Below are 12531 nucleotides of genomic sequence, written 5' to 3'. Positions count from 1 at the left end.
TCCTTGGGCTGTGAGTGCAACTCCACCCATGTGTACAGAGAGGGTGAGTTTGCCCTGGCATTTGAAGAAAGTAGATGTTCCAGCCTGCTATTCAGGGAGAGTTTTGCTGCCCCAGGCTACAAAGATGGTGGAGCACATTCCCCAAGGATTGGGGAGAGTGAGGTCTCCACCCCATTGCTCTGAGAGGGGGCCTGTTCCCCATAGATTAGGGAAGAGCAAGTCACCTTCCACAAGTTCTGAGGAAACTGGGCCTGTATGCCAGAGATTAGGGAGAAAGTTGCTGCCAACTCACTGTACTAAGGGGGTTGAGACTCTACCCCAGAGATTGGGTAAACTGTGGCCATTACCCCATTGTTCTTGGAGGGTGAGGTCTGGAGCTTGGTTGCCACCCAGATGCTTAATGAGGCTGGAACCAAGAAAATCATCATTGGACAAGGCTGTGGAAAGGATGGGCCCCCATGAGGCCCCAAGGAGAAGAAACCATCATCTTAAGAATGACTCTCAGACTTTGAAATCTAATCAAGTATGCCCTGCAGGTCTTCAGAATTGTTGGGGACCAATAACACATGTTTCCTTCCCACTTCTCCTTGTGGTAATGCAAATGTTTATCCTCTTTCTGTCCCTCTCTATTTTGGAAGCAGATAAATTGTTTTGTAAGTTTCACAGGTCTACTGCCAGACAAGACTTTGCCCCCAAGACAAACTGCGTTTCTACAAACTGATTTTGATGTGATTTTGTACTTAGCATTGTCAATCGAAAGGATTTAAGGTTTTTTGGAATATTGTAATAGTTTTTTTGGAATTCAGAGGGAAGTGGCGGTTTGAGCTTATTTATGAACCCCAAAAAAGATAAGGATTATGTTTGTAAAATGGTCTGTTCTTCTAGGCATGATACCCTTTGATTGGATTAGATTCAGCTAAGATGTCTTGATTAAATTATGTTAAGATTAGGGCTTTGATCTGACCATGTCAGTAGGGCATAACTCAGATTAAGTCCCCACTTGGTGGGCTGATGTAACCTCACTCAAGAAGACACAGAAGGAGACCCAGGAAAAAGGAGAGAGAGTTCTTTAGGCACAGCAGAGGAGAACACTTTGATCCTGTGGTTCCTAGAAGAGAGACGAGCCATTTTCCTGATAGTTTGCAGCTGAACCCAGAATGAAACAAGCTCTATGCCAGTGTGTAGCTAGGAGAGGAAGGCTGAATCCTTGCAGACATCGCCTGCCATCTTGTTTCAACATGTGGCAAGTCCCTTGGTGAGAAAGTACCTCTTATGGTACCTTGAGTTGGACTCTTTAGGGCCTTGTAATTGTAAGTTTTTACCCCAAATAAATACCCTTTATAAAAGCCAACAGATTTCTGGTACTTTGCATCAGCACTCCTTTGGCTGACTACTACAGTAGATTACAGGTTAGCAGGGGTGGAGGGTGCGGTAGGGAAGTGGGGAGTTAATGTTTAACGGGGGTAGGGTTTTCCTCTTTGGGGTGATGGAAAACTTTTAGTAATGGATGGTAGTGACAGAGCACAATATTGTGAATGTAATGAATGTTACTGAATTGTATACTTGAAAGAGGTTAAAATAGGAAACTTTATGTTGTATATGTTACCACACACAAATATTTTTAAAAAATCATAAATCATATATTGGAATCACTCTTAGTATATCCAATATACAAATGGTGGATGAAAACAGCATAAGCTCAGTTGAAATTCTAATTTAGAAAAGAAGCACCACATAGTTCTCTGTAGCCTACACAAGCATTTCTCAAACTTTGATTTGCATATCAATCACCTGGGGATCTCATTTAAATACAGACTGACTCACTAGGTCTGGGTTGGGGCCTGAGATTCGGCATTTCTAACAAGTTTCTAGGTGATGCGATGCAAGTCTCTGGAGTATTTATCATCCTTATTCTACTGGTTAGGGGGAAATATATTAAATGATATAACCAGCAAATCTTAGAGGCATTTTAAGCTTTTTAATTTTTTTATTTGCAAACATACACACAAACAAGATGAATCTCTAAATTGGTCTGCTAATCTTTTATAATGTTCTTTGTCCCTGAATTTTTTGTTCCTAGAGTATTTTAAAACAAATGTAATCATTATGTCATTTCAGTGTGTGATTCATACAAAATTAACCGTACCTTAGTATCATCTAATACTCAGTCCATATGTCAATTTCTCAGGTGCATGTTTTTCACTCTTTCCAAGCAATAGATGAGTTTCCTGGCCAGCTTCTCTTTAGCTGAACACCTTTTATTGCTGCACTACTGGAGTCTGGGGCTTTCCTTAGAGCCTTAGCACATTATGTTAGTGGAATTCTCTGGGTTTCTAAGTGCCTGGGTGGGTTGCATAAAGAAATTTAAAGACATGCCATAGGGTAGGCAAGGGAGTAAAGAGTTTATTAAGAAACAAGAAAAAGAGATAGTACACACCCCAGACATGGGTACTGGCCTACCACAGGGTGAGAAGTGTGCTTGCAGCCCCTGAGTAGGCCCTTTTAAGGCCTTTCCTCCCCCCACGCCCCATACTGAGGAGGGGGTCTCAGCTCTCTGCTGTCCTGATTGGTTGATTTCTACCTTCACCTGTCAGCTTTCAGGGAATCAGTTGGGAACCCTATCTGTTTGGAGTTGTCTGGGGCTTCTTTTGAGCCTGGGAGTTTCAAATGGCATCTCATGACCAGGGGCTTGGCGGGCTTTTTGCAAGCAGCGGCCTTCCCTCGGAGGGGGGCTATGGGCACGGCCTCGTGGCCATGTTTTGACCAGGGCTGTATTCTGACCAGCTGCCTTCCCTCCTGGCTCTCCCTAAAGCACTAACCTGCCTCACATGGGTGTAGTCCTCCTAGAACCACATTTTATGATCTGCCAATTTCATTCTCAGAGAACTGTTTGCTAATAAACATGGCAAAAGGTTTAGAATTGTGCCCTTTGAGTTGGAGCCCCGTCTTCCTGGGTGTCTGCCCAATCCTTTAGCTTTGAGGCTAGGACAGTAAATCGTGGGCTGGCCAAGAGCCTGGAAAATTGGCCAGGCCTCAGGTTGGCATGCCAGGTGACCTTGATCAGACATTTGAAAGGGGAATTGCGTGGTGGGAGGGGGGTAGAGGATGGAGGTTGAGAGAGATACTGAGAAATCTAGGCACAGTTGGAATTGCTTCTGGGAAGGCCTGGGGGATAAGGCTTCCTAAACTCCTCTAGCTTCTCCTGGACACCTTCCCATTGCTGGGATCCCACTATTTTTTAAAAAATCTGTGCATTAACTGGCCTGTGCACTTCAGCAAGTACGTGGTTTTCTGACTCTCAGCATCTGCAGTCCCTGGCGACAGGCAGAAAGGGTTTCCCTTAACCACGGAGCAGCATTCAGCCTCTGCTTCAGCCCACCCACTTGGGTGGAGCTTGTCTCCTTGGTCTGCACAAGCAGGTCCTGACATTCTTCTACAACACCCCAAGCCTCGGGCGGACCCTGAACCTCAAGAGCCGTCATATGGGTTTCCTGGCCACCTGCTTCAAGACCAATGAACAAGGAGTGCCGAGTGCCGAGCCTGAGGCCCTCCTGGGCCGGCAGGGCCATCCCTGCTCAGCCAGCACCTGGAGCAGTAGCCATCGCCACACTGCTTGATTTCCAGGTTCCAAACTCTGCACTAGTTGGGTTCTTTTGATTGTGCGACAGAAATCAAACTCAAAATTGTTTAAGCAAAAAGGGGAATTTATTGCAAAGATGTGGGCATCTCACAGCACGGCTGGGTCTCAGAAAAGGCCGGAGTGACACGGGACTTCCTTGTCAGTCTTTTCTCTCCTCACCTCTCTTTTGCCAGGTCCTTGCAGACCCCCTCAGAATGGCAAGAAGTGAGTTCCCCAGTAGCCCTGAGTTTCAGCCTCACAGAGGTAGCCCTCAGTGCTGACCACACATTGCAGTCACCGGGTTGGGGGGTGGGGGACTTACATAAACTCAGACACCAGGACCACCCCAGAGCGGGTGGGTCAGGCTCTCTGGGGTGGAGCCTGGGCATTGGCATCCCAGGTGATTCTAACATGCCTCCAGCGTTCAGAACCGCAGCACTGTGGCTTCAGGCACCCAGCCAGATTTGTATTCCCATTTATAACCCTAGGGGTAGTCCTCTGATAAAGCTGTTTTGGGTCAGGTGCCCAACGGTGGACCAAGCTCCGGGACCAAGACTGCCCGTGCAAAATGGCCGTGCCCGAAGTGCCTGTGGCTGTGCAGCAGCTGCCAGGCCGGGGTCCCGAGCGGCAATCCCACAGCAGCTCCCCACTGCTTGTTTTTCTTCCTCCATCCCTACCCCCTGCTGGAGTCTATGACAGTCATTTCATCTGACATCATTTCAGTCACTTTGCTTCTCAAAGTCAAGGTCAAGGGAGGAGACCGAGCTGTGTCTTCGCATGTGGTGACTAGGCACGACTCGCGGTCCTAAGGGGTGGTGGAGGTGTCTATTCGAGCAGGCTGAGAAGGGGGCGTGGCGGTAAAGGAGAAGGAGCAACTGTTGTGGACAACTGTCTCCAGAAGGTGGTTGTGCATATGGGAGTGAGATAGGGTGGTGACCAGGGAGAGCCACAGGGTCCAGGGGGAGACGTCTGGGATGGGTGAGACCTGAGCATGGGGGAGAGGCCAGCCTGCTCTGGCTGGAGGAGACCAAGGATGAAGGACTCTGGGCCTATCTGGTTAACTTTCCCTGCACCCCTATGGGATCTTTCCCTATGGGTGGTGCCTGGGGTTCCAGCTGTGACCACACCTCTGGGTGCAGGACAGAGCTTAGCTACAGTCTCAGCGCAGCCTCGGGCCCCCTTCCCACTCATTCCAGGGCGGAGATAAAGCTGGGGCTTCTGTAGACCTGGAGAGGAGGCCTGCTGGGTACAGAAACAAGGGGCAGGATTGGCCTGAAATGTCCTCTTGTCCTTCCCATTCCCTTCTCCACTTAGTGAGTCCCTGTATGATGTCCCCTTGCCCTGACTCTCATCCCCAGTGCCTTGCTGGAGAGATCCCCAGGACTGTCCCTTCTCTCAGCAGGGCTCGCAGGGGCAGACTGAAGTAACCGGGTCTCTCTTTAGACCAGGGACCCCTAGCCCTGGGGCCTGCTCCCAGCACCTGGCCAGGCCTCAGGGCAGCCTCCGCATGGGCGAGATCTCCCATCCCGGAGGCCCTGGTGCAAGCCTGAGGCCCGCCTGGGAGGTTACCTGGGCAGGAGCCCTGAGTTCTTTCTTGTTCAGCCTTGGATGAGCCAGGTAACCCACCCTGGCTCTGACTCCCCGACTTTATGCCCAAGGGTCCCAGGGGCAAGCTCTGACTCCTCTGACCCAGACCCCACCCTAGCCACGCCGGGGACAGACCAAATGACACCACACTTGGGGCTGGATGCTCACTTCTCTTTCCACAAATCCCAAGCAGTCTAGATGTGGCAGGGGACAGAGCCAGTCTGGGGACCTGGACATTACACACCTAGGGGGCCCTTGACGGAGGCGGACAACTTAACAACTGGTCTGAAAGTCAAAAGAGAGAGAGCTGGTTAGTGGGGTGAGCAGCAGTGGGGAGGCAGGGGCTGGGGAGCTCAGGCCCAGACAGAGGGCCTGGCTACTTGGGCAGAACTGGGCCCTGCCCTGCCTGGACCCAGCCCTGGGGAGGTGGGGGTGACGCGAGCTCTGCCTGGGTGTCTGCCTGGGTGTCTGGGCAGTGCGGGGTTTACTGGGTATATTGGCCCTAACCTGAAGTCAGAGAACTCAGGGGCATGCCTCGTGGCCTCTCTGAACCTCGGTTTCCCCGAGTGTCAGGTGGCACGCCCATCATGCCTGTACCGCCACCTCTGTGGGATTGCTGGGAGGAGCTGGTGGGATGAGGGTGGGTGAAGGGTTCCACCCTGTGCAAGGTGCTGGCATGCAAGTCCATCTTGTCCACGGCCAGATCCCCAGGGCAGGTAAGAGGGGCTGTTGGGCTCAGGCGTGTGAACCTGTGTGTGTGTAACACGCTGGTGCTGTGAGGCTGTATGGGCAGGGCCGAGTGCATGTGCCTTCGTGGGCTGGGCCTCTGCCTCTGGGTGTCTCTCTGAGTGCCTGGGCTGGTCTCGGATCTCAGGGTGGGTGCCAGGTTGGGGGCAAGCTGCTCAGAGCCCCAGACTGGGCTTGGGGGACACGTGGGACTCCACTGGCCCCTGCCCAGGATGCTGCGGGGACCAGCTGGCATGCTGGGTCCTGGGCTGCTGGGCGGGCCGGCTGGGGTGGATGAGGCTCAGACGTACTCTCGGGCGGCAGCCGAGGGTCCGGGCCGGTAGGGCTGTGGGCTGCTGTTGGCTCTCTCGGGCTCTGGGCACGTGCAGCAGAGGAAGGAGCCCCCCAGCATGGCCAGGCCAGCAGAGGCCCATCCCACGAAGAGGGCCGGGCCAAATTCATACCTGAAGGGGCAGGGAGGAAGCCAACAGGCGTGGCTGCATTAAAGTGGGGCACCCCAGGCTCTGCCTTTCCCTGGCCCTCTCAGGGTCCCACTCCCCACCCAGGGGTCTCCCTAGCCTCTGCCCTGGCATTGGGAGGGTGGGGTGTGAGGAACTGGAAGTAGGGGCCTCTCAAGCTGCCCAGTCTCTCCTCCCTCTCACCCCCACCCTGGCTTATATACACCACTGGGTGGCCAGACCCAGGGTGCACCTGAAGGCTGGAGGCTTGGGTTCTCATCCCTGCTCTGTGCAGCCTCAGGCAGGCCCTGCCCCTCCCTCAGCCCATGTTCTCAGAGGCCAGTGGAGGGGACACAGGAGGGGTCCACAAGGCCTGGTGGGGGAGGAGCCGAGCAGTCCTCTGCCATGTTCTTTGTCTCAGTTACTGCTGCCAGGGCTCCCCGCTGCCCGCTGGAGAAAGCCAGACTGCTCAGCCTGGCACTCTGGGTGCTCCATAACCAGGGCCCGGCTGGCCAGCCCAGCCCACCTCTGCCATGCCCTTGGTCTCCCCACCGCTGTGCCTTTGCACCAGATGCCCCCTCTTCTGCGCCTACTGAGCTTTCTCCACCTTCAGGACCATCGGGGGCTTTCACTGACCCCGTCCCCATGACCCCATCCTCTGTGCTCTCCCTGCCTCCTCAGCTGCCTCCCCTGCCACTGCTATCCCCAAAAGGCCATTCATTTCCTTGCTTGTCTGGCTCTCTGGGGAGCACCCTGAGGGCTGATAGGACGTGCCATTCATATATGTTCCCAGGGACGCCCCAGGGACTATTGAAGGGATGAAGGGAGGAGATCTAGTCTGGCATCCCTGGGCCTGGAGCTGCCCCTTGCATGCCTGGTCTTTGTTCCTGGAACCACCAGCCCCAGGAAATGAGCCTCATACACCAGAGGTCTCCTCCTTTTCCTTCCCTCTCCACACTTCTGCCTCCTTCAGGAAGCCCTCTGGACTGTAACAGCTGGGGCATCTTTTCTCATTCTCTCTCCACCCCAGGGTCTGAGGCCTGCTGAGATGTCCGCAGGTGAGACTGCCCCATCCTCTGCTCCTGGCTGGGCAGGGAGGTGAGGGAGGTAAGGGAGGAGAAAGGGTGGACCCAGACCCTTCCAAGAGCCTGCTATTCTACTGCTGTGCCCTCTGCCTACAAGTCCCAACCATTGTCTCTCCTTAAGTAGCTCTGACCTGGCTCTCCTTTAATCTCTACTCCTACTTCCCTGGCCCCAAGCCTTCACTGAGACTTTTGCTACAGCGGGCTTACTGGTTCTGCCCCTCCCAACCATTCTCCACTCCACAGCCAGAAGGCCTGCCCGTTACCTTCCCCCAGGATGAGGCGCGAGATGCTTCCTGTGACTGCGAGGCCCTCAGGATCTGCCCTCATTACCTCCCTGGCCCATCTCCCTGACCAAGGCGACTGCCACCTCCTGCAGGAAGCTGCTCCAGAACTGCAGCCACCAGCAGAAGTGACCTGACCAAGGTTGACAAGTACTTCCCCTGAGCCAGGCTGCGCTCAGTTCCTCATCTAGCCCTTGCAGCCAGCCTGGGAGCCGGGTCCTTAGGGTATATCTCCACTTTGTAGGGAAGAAACCAGGCCCAGAGAGATTAAGTAACTTGCCCAGGTCGCACCGTCAGTGGAGACGAGGAGGACTGGCCAGGAGTCCGCACTGCTCCTGGTGCCTACGCTTCCTCCTGGCCCTGGGAGGGCCCGGTCGTAGCCCGTCCAGCCTCCTGCTCCAGACAGCTTCTCAGACACTGTGCCCCCTTCCCAACCAAGTGCCCGTGCAGGGCCCGGCCGTTAGACGAGAGTGGGCCAAGGCTGCTGCCTGAGGAGGTGAGTAGGGGGCCCGGCCCGTCCCCTGGCCAAAGCCATCCGGGCACTCACCTGGCATTGACCGGTGTGCTTGGGTTGAAGAACTCCTGGGTCACCAGGGTGGCATACCACGTGACGGCGGTCAAAGCACAGAGGCCTAGGGACAACGGAGGGGCGTGTCGGCTGCCTGGCCCCCGGCCACCTCAACCTCTGGGGCTGGGGCTGCCTGCCGTGGCCGAGATGGCGGAGAGGAGTCGGGGCACTCACCGGCCAGAAGGAAGAGGGCTCCGCCGGAGATGGCCACGCGGCCCTTGGCGGTGGGGTTGCTGTCTCCCACCCGCGTGCATTTCATGCCGACCACGCTGAGGACCATGGCCACGAAGCCCAGGAGCACGGCCACCACCATGAGCGCGCGCGCAGACTGGATGTGGCCTGCGGACGGACGACAGGGCGGCCTGAGCGGGCGCCTCCGCGCGGCGCCGCGGGCCCAAGGAGCCGCCCCATGGCAGGGGCCTGAGCGGACTGCCGGCCGTCCACCTGCCCGCAGGTGGGGGGAGACGGAGAGGACGCAGCGCAGGGGTGGCGTGGCAGCAGGGTTGGGGGGGGAGCCCGTCATTAACCCCGTTTTTACTCCCACTCGCGGCTTTTGTGCCTGGAGGGGGGGTGGCATGTGAGCTCTCTCCTCATGCTTCCTGGCCCATGGCTCCCTCTCAAGCCTGGCCCGCTCTCCCAAGCAGCTGAGGCGGCCCTTCCGGGGGCCCTTCTGGATTTAGCAGGAGGAAGAGCGGAGGGTGTCCGAGGCCCAGCTCAGCCCCGTTGACCTGCCGCCAGAGCCCTCCTCCGCCAGCCATTTTGACATCACGCCCTTCTGGCTTCCCTTCGAGTTAACAGCATCATACACCTGCCGATGGTGGGCGCTTGGGTGGGCCCTGCAGAGTGGCTCAGGTCATGTGGGTCCCTGGGGAGGCCTGAAATCCTGCCTGTGACGGGATGGAAGCCCCAGCTCAGGCTGCCTGTGGGGCCAGAGGCAGAACGGGGGGTCGGTCCCTCAGCGCCAGGTTAGAGGCTGCCTCGGTGCCTTAACCCAGGGAGAGAAGTGCACCTGCATGCCACCTCCATACCCAGGGGGCAGGGCTGGCACATATGTGTGTGCACGCAAGTGTGTGTCTGTACACAGGGCATGGGAGAGTGGAAGGAAGGGTCTTTACTGAGCGTCCTGGTGCCAGGCCCCCGGTCAGTGAACCCTCCCATGGCCCTGTAAGATAAGGACAGCAGGACAGAAAGAGGCCAGTGACTTGTTAAGACAGGGACAGGGCTGGCTGGTGGACCCGGGCTGCCGTTCCCTGAGTCCCTGCCCACCTCAGGGCGCCAGGCTGGCCTGGACTTCTGCGTGCGCACAGCGGGCAGCAGTCAGGGGACTGCAGGGGTTGAGGCTGGAAAGAGGAGCCCAGCAGGGGTAGCAGACGGTGGGGAAAGCTGGCTCCCGCCTTACCCTCACCCCAGCCCTGTCCCGTCCCCCAGCTGGGGGCCTACCGTCCAGGGCGAGCAGTGAGTCGTAGAGCTTGCACTGCACCTGACCAGTGCTCTGGGAGGCGCAGGACATCCAGAGCCCCTCGTAGAGGCCTACGGCGGTGATGATGGCGTCGCCTGCATAGGAGGACTGCTTCCACTGCGGCAGGGCCGTGCTGGCAATGATGCCCACCCAGCCCCCCAGGGCCAGGAAGTAGCCCAGGAGCTGCAGGCCTGAGTTGGCCATGGTCCAGGGAAGGGGCCAGAGGTCCCAGCGCTCAGAGCTGGGCCAGGGTCACTGGGGGACCGGGGTCATAGCCAGGTGAGTGGGGAAACCGGGGGTCAGAGGCAGAGAAGGAGAGGTGGCCGTGGCAGCGGCGCAGGCAGCAGCTCCGGGCTCCAGAATGCAGGGGGAGGCTCAGGGGCTGGCAAGGGCCAAGGGCCCGCCCACATCGGCAGCCTGAGCTGGGGCTGGGTCCCCAGTACAGCTTGTGCCCAGCCCCCTGGGGGTGGAGGGTGGGGCCATGGGCCAGGTGGGTATCCCTGCCTCTGCCTCCACCCCACAGGGAGAGGAGAGGGAGGGCCTGGGGAGGAGTGACCCTGCTTGCCTCCAGGGTCTTTCCACCCAGGGAAAACCCTTCAAGAACCTGATTCAAATGCCCTAAAATCCTCTAAATCCCTACCCCAAGCACCAGCCACCAACCTAATGTGGTGGACTCTACTCTTACATGGCTGGTCTGGCCCTTGAAGTTTTCTGTCCTCTGACATACAGAAAGGAAATGGGATTCCAGTTTGCAGCAGGTAAGACTAGAGTAAGACACCAGGGAGAACTTTTTGGCAAGAGATCTGAGGCCAGATGTGTATAGACTGGGCTGGGGAGGGGATTGGGGAGAAGACAGGGTCCTGGTACCGGCAGGCATGTGTATCAGGAATAGAGGGGCCAAACCAGGGGTTTGTGCTGTGGGGTCTGCTCAAGGTCTGGGGGGTGCGGGGGATAGGGAGAATGGCAGAAGAGGACCCCATGCAAGGCTGGGCCAGAGGTGGCTGCCAGCCAGCAAGGAGCCTGGCAGGGAGGCGGGGAGACAGCACCAACCTTCTCAGATCCGCCTGAAGGCGGATTGCTCAGACCCGTTAATCCCCTTGCGGATGGTTTAGTGGCTCCTGCTGGGACCAGGGGCACCATGGCCCCAGCCGGCCCCAGCCCCCAGCGTCAAAACAGCCTGATGAGGAGCAGCAGCCTCTGCACATTCCTGGGGTCCAGGCTGCTCCCTCTGAGTGTCCCCACCTCCCCCTTCTCTCTCCTTCCCCAGCTCAGTCCCCGGGAACAGGGGAATGTTTAACTCTCCTCGATCTCATTAGCAATCCTCTCACGTTCAGCCCGTGGGCTCCTGGCGTGGGCGCAGCAGGAATGTCACAACCCTGCTCCCACTCCTGCCAGCCCCCTGGACCGCCCCAGCCATCCTCAGTGGCCCACCCGCCCGCGGCTCCTGGATGGCACTGGGGGAAGACAGGGTCCTGCTGGGAGCACGGCCAGCTTTCTCCACCCCCCAGCCCCCCCGGGCCCCCTCTGCAGGGACAAGACCCCAGCCTGCTCCCTTGCATTCTTCACGTGGCTATGCAAACGAGAGAGAGTGCCAGGCACTGCGCAGACAATGGCAGCCCTGTGTGTCGCCCAAGGCGTGGGCCCGTGGTATGGCCTGCAGCTCCAGCCGGCCTCCTGAGGGGTGCAGGCTGGGCCCTGTTTGGCCTGGAGTTCCCAGGTCCACACATTGGGACTCTGAGGTCCCTCAGTTCTGGGAAGGCCAGAGTCACATAGATTTGTGTACACAGAGACCTTTTCCTGGGATGGCCTGAAGGTCCCAAAAAACAAATGGGGTCTAGACAGTTGTGGGTAAGTCAGTCCTGGGTTCAAATCCTTCTTCTGCCACAGACAATGGCAATGCAATATGATCAAGGGGAGCAGAGGACTCTGTGGGAGCTGACTGGGGAGAAGAGACAGGAATACATGAAACTGCTGTGGGTCGGGTGCTTCTGTGCATTAATCATCTAATCCTCAAGGCAGTCCTTCAAGGTGTGCAGACCTCTTTCCAGGTAAGGAAAAGGAGGCCAAGCAAGGGAACTTATCCCAAACTAGGAAGTGGCAGGGGAGGATTTCCCATGCAGACCCTTGAGGCTCTAGGTTTTCTCTGTACCACACCTGCTGCCTAGTCCAGATTTTGAGGTGGTGGGGCCGGTATAAGGTACTTCCTAAACATGCCACCGGGACTGACTAGGCAGCCTCCAGTTTCCCGCCTCTAAATGGGGCATCTTCTTCTTGGGGTTGTGATATCTGTTAAGCTAATCATCATCTGTGGAAGGACAGGTTGCCCCTACTTGGCTATTTCCCAAAGGGCCGAGGCCCCTCTCCCCAAGCTGGGGCCCTAGCCCCTTCCCCACCTTCTGTAGGGCTCTCTGTAAAGAAGATCCAGGGGTCATTCCGGGTCTTAGGGAGGACCTGGGTCTGGTCTCCGAGCTCTGGAGTCTCGGAGCCACACAGAAATGGAATTCCAGAGCCACACAGGCCCTTAGAGGCCACGGCCTGCAACCCCTTCCACTGACAGAAGCAGCTGAGCGCCGAGGCAGGGAGTGAGCTGCTTAGGGTCATGCAGCACCTGCAGAGCCGAGGTCTTGCGGCTCTGAGGCCTTAGGACATCACCCGGATGCCTGCAGAGCTCCTACTCCTGGCCATCCCCAGTGTCCCCCCCTCTCACTGGAACCTAGAGCTGCTCTGTGATCTGAACAGTGCTCACAT

At 56.9% G+C, this 12531-nt stretch overlaps 1 protein-coding gene across 1 annotated transcript; it reads right to left on the bottom strand.

Moving 5' to 3' along the window:
- Positions 1–3683: 3683 nt before the first annotated feature.
- Positions 3684–10125, bottom strand: CLDN19 (claudin 19). Its single transcript, XM_058304818.2, has 4 exons — positions 9765–10125; positions 8499–8663; positions 8304–8388; positions 3684–6396 (listed from the first exon to the last, which is right to left on the bottom strand). Exons 1-4 carry the CDS (start codon positions 9985–9987, stop codon positions 6234–6236), a joined length of 636 nt encoding a protein of 211 aa, XP_058160801.1. The 5' UTR covers positions 9988–10125; the 3' UTR covers positions 3684–6233.
- Between the last annotated feature and the right edge of the window lie 2406 nt (positions 10126–12531).

Source organism: Dasypus novemcinctus, chromosome 9, assembly GCF_030445035.2.
Source record: "Dasypus novemcinctus isolate mDasNov1 chromosome 9, mDasNov1.1.hap2, whole genome shotgun sequence".
Classification (NCBI taxonomy): Eukaryota; Metazoa; Chordata; class Mammalia; order Cingulata; family Dasypodidae; genus Dasypus; species Dasypus novemcinctus.
The sequence above is the reverse complement of the archived record's forward strand: the minus strand, read 5'-3'. Positions and strand labels throughout refer to the sequence as shown.

Bases quoted from the DNA above. Each gene is read 5' to 3' on its own strand.
- CLDN19 (XM_058304818.2), bottom strand. From the start codon at position 9,987: ATGGCCAACTCAGGCCTGCAGCTCCTGGGCTACTTCCTGGCCCTGGGG. The intron at 8,389-8,498 runs GTGAGTGCCCCG...CGTTGTCCCTAG, and splicing joins AGCCCTCTTCCTTCTGGCCG to GCCTCTGTGCTTTGACCGCC. The intron at 6,397-8,303 runs GTGAGTGCCCGG...CTGCCCCTTCAG, and splicing joins AGCACACCGGTCAATGCCAG to GTATGAATTTGGCCCGGCCC.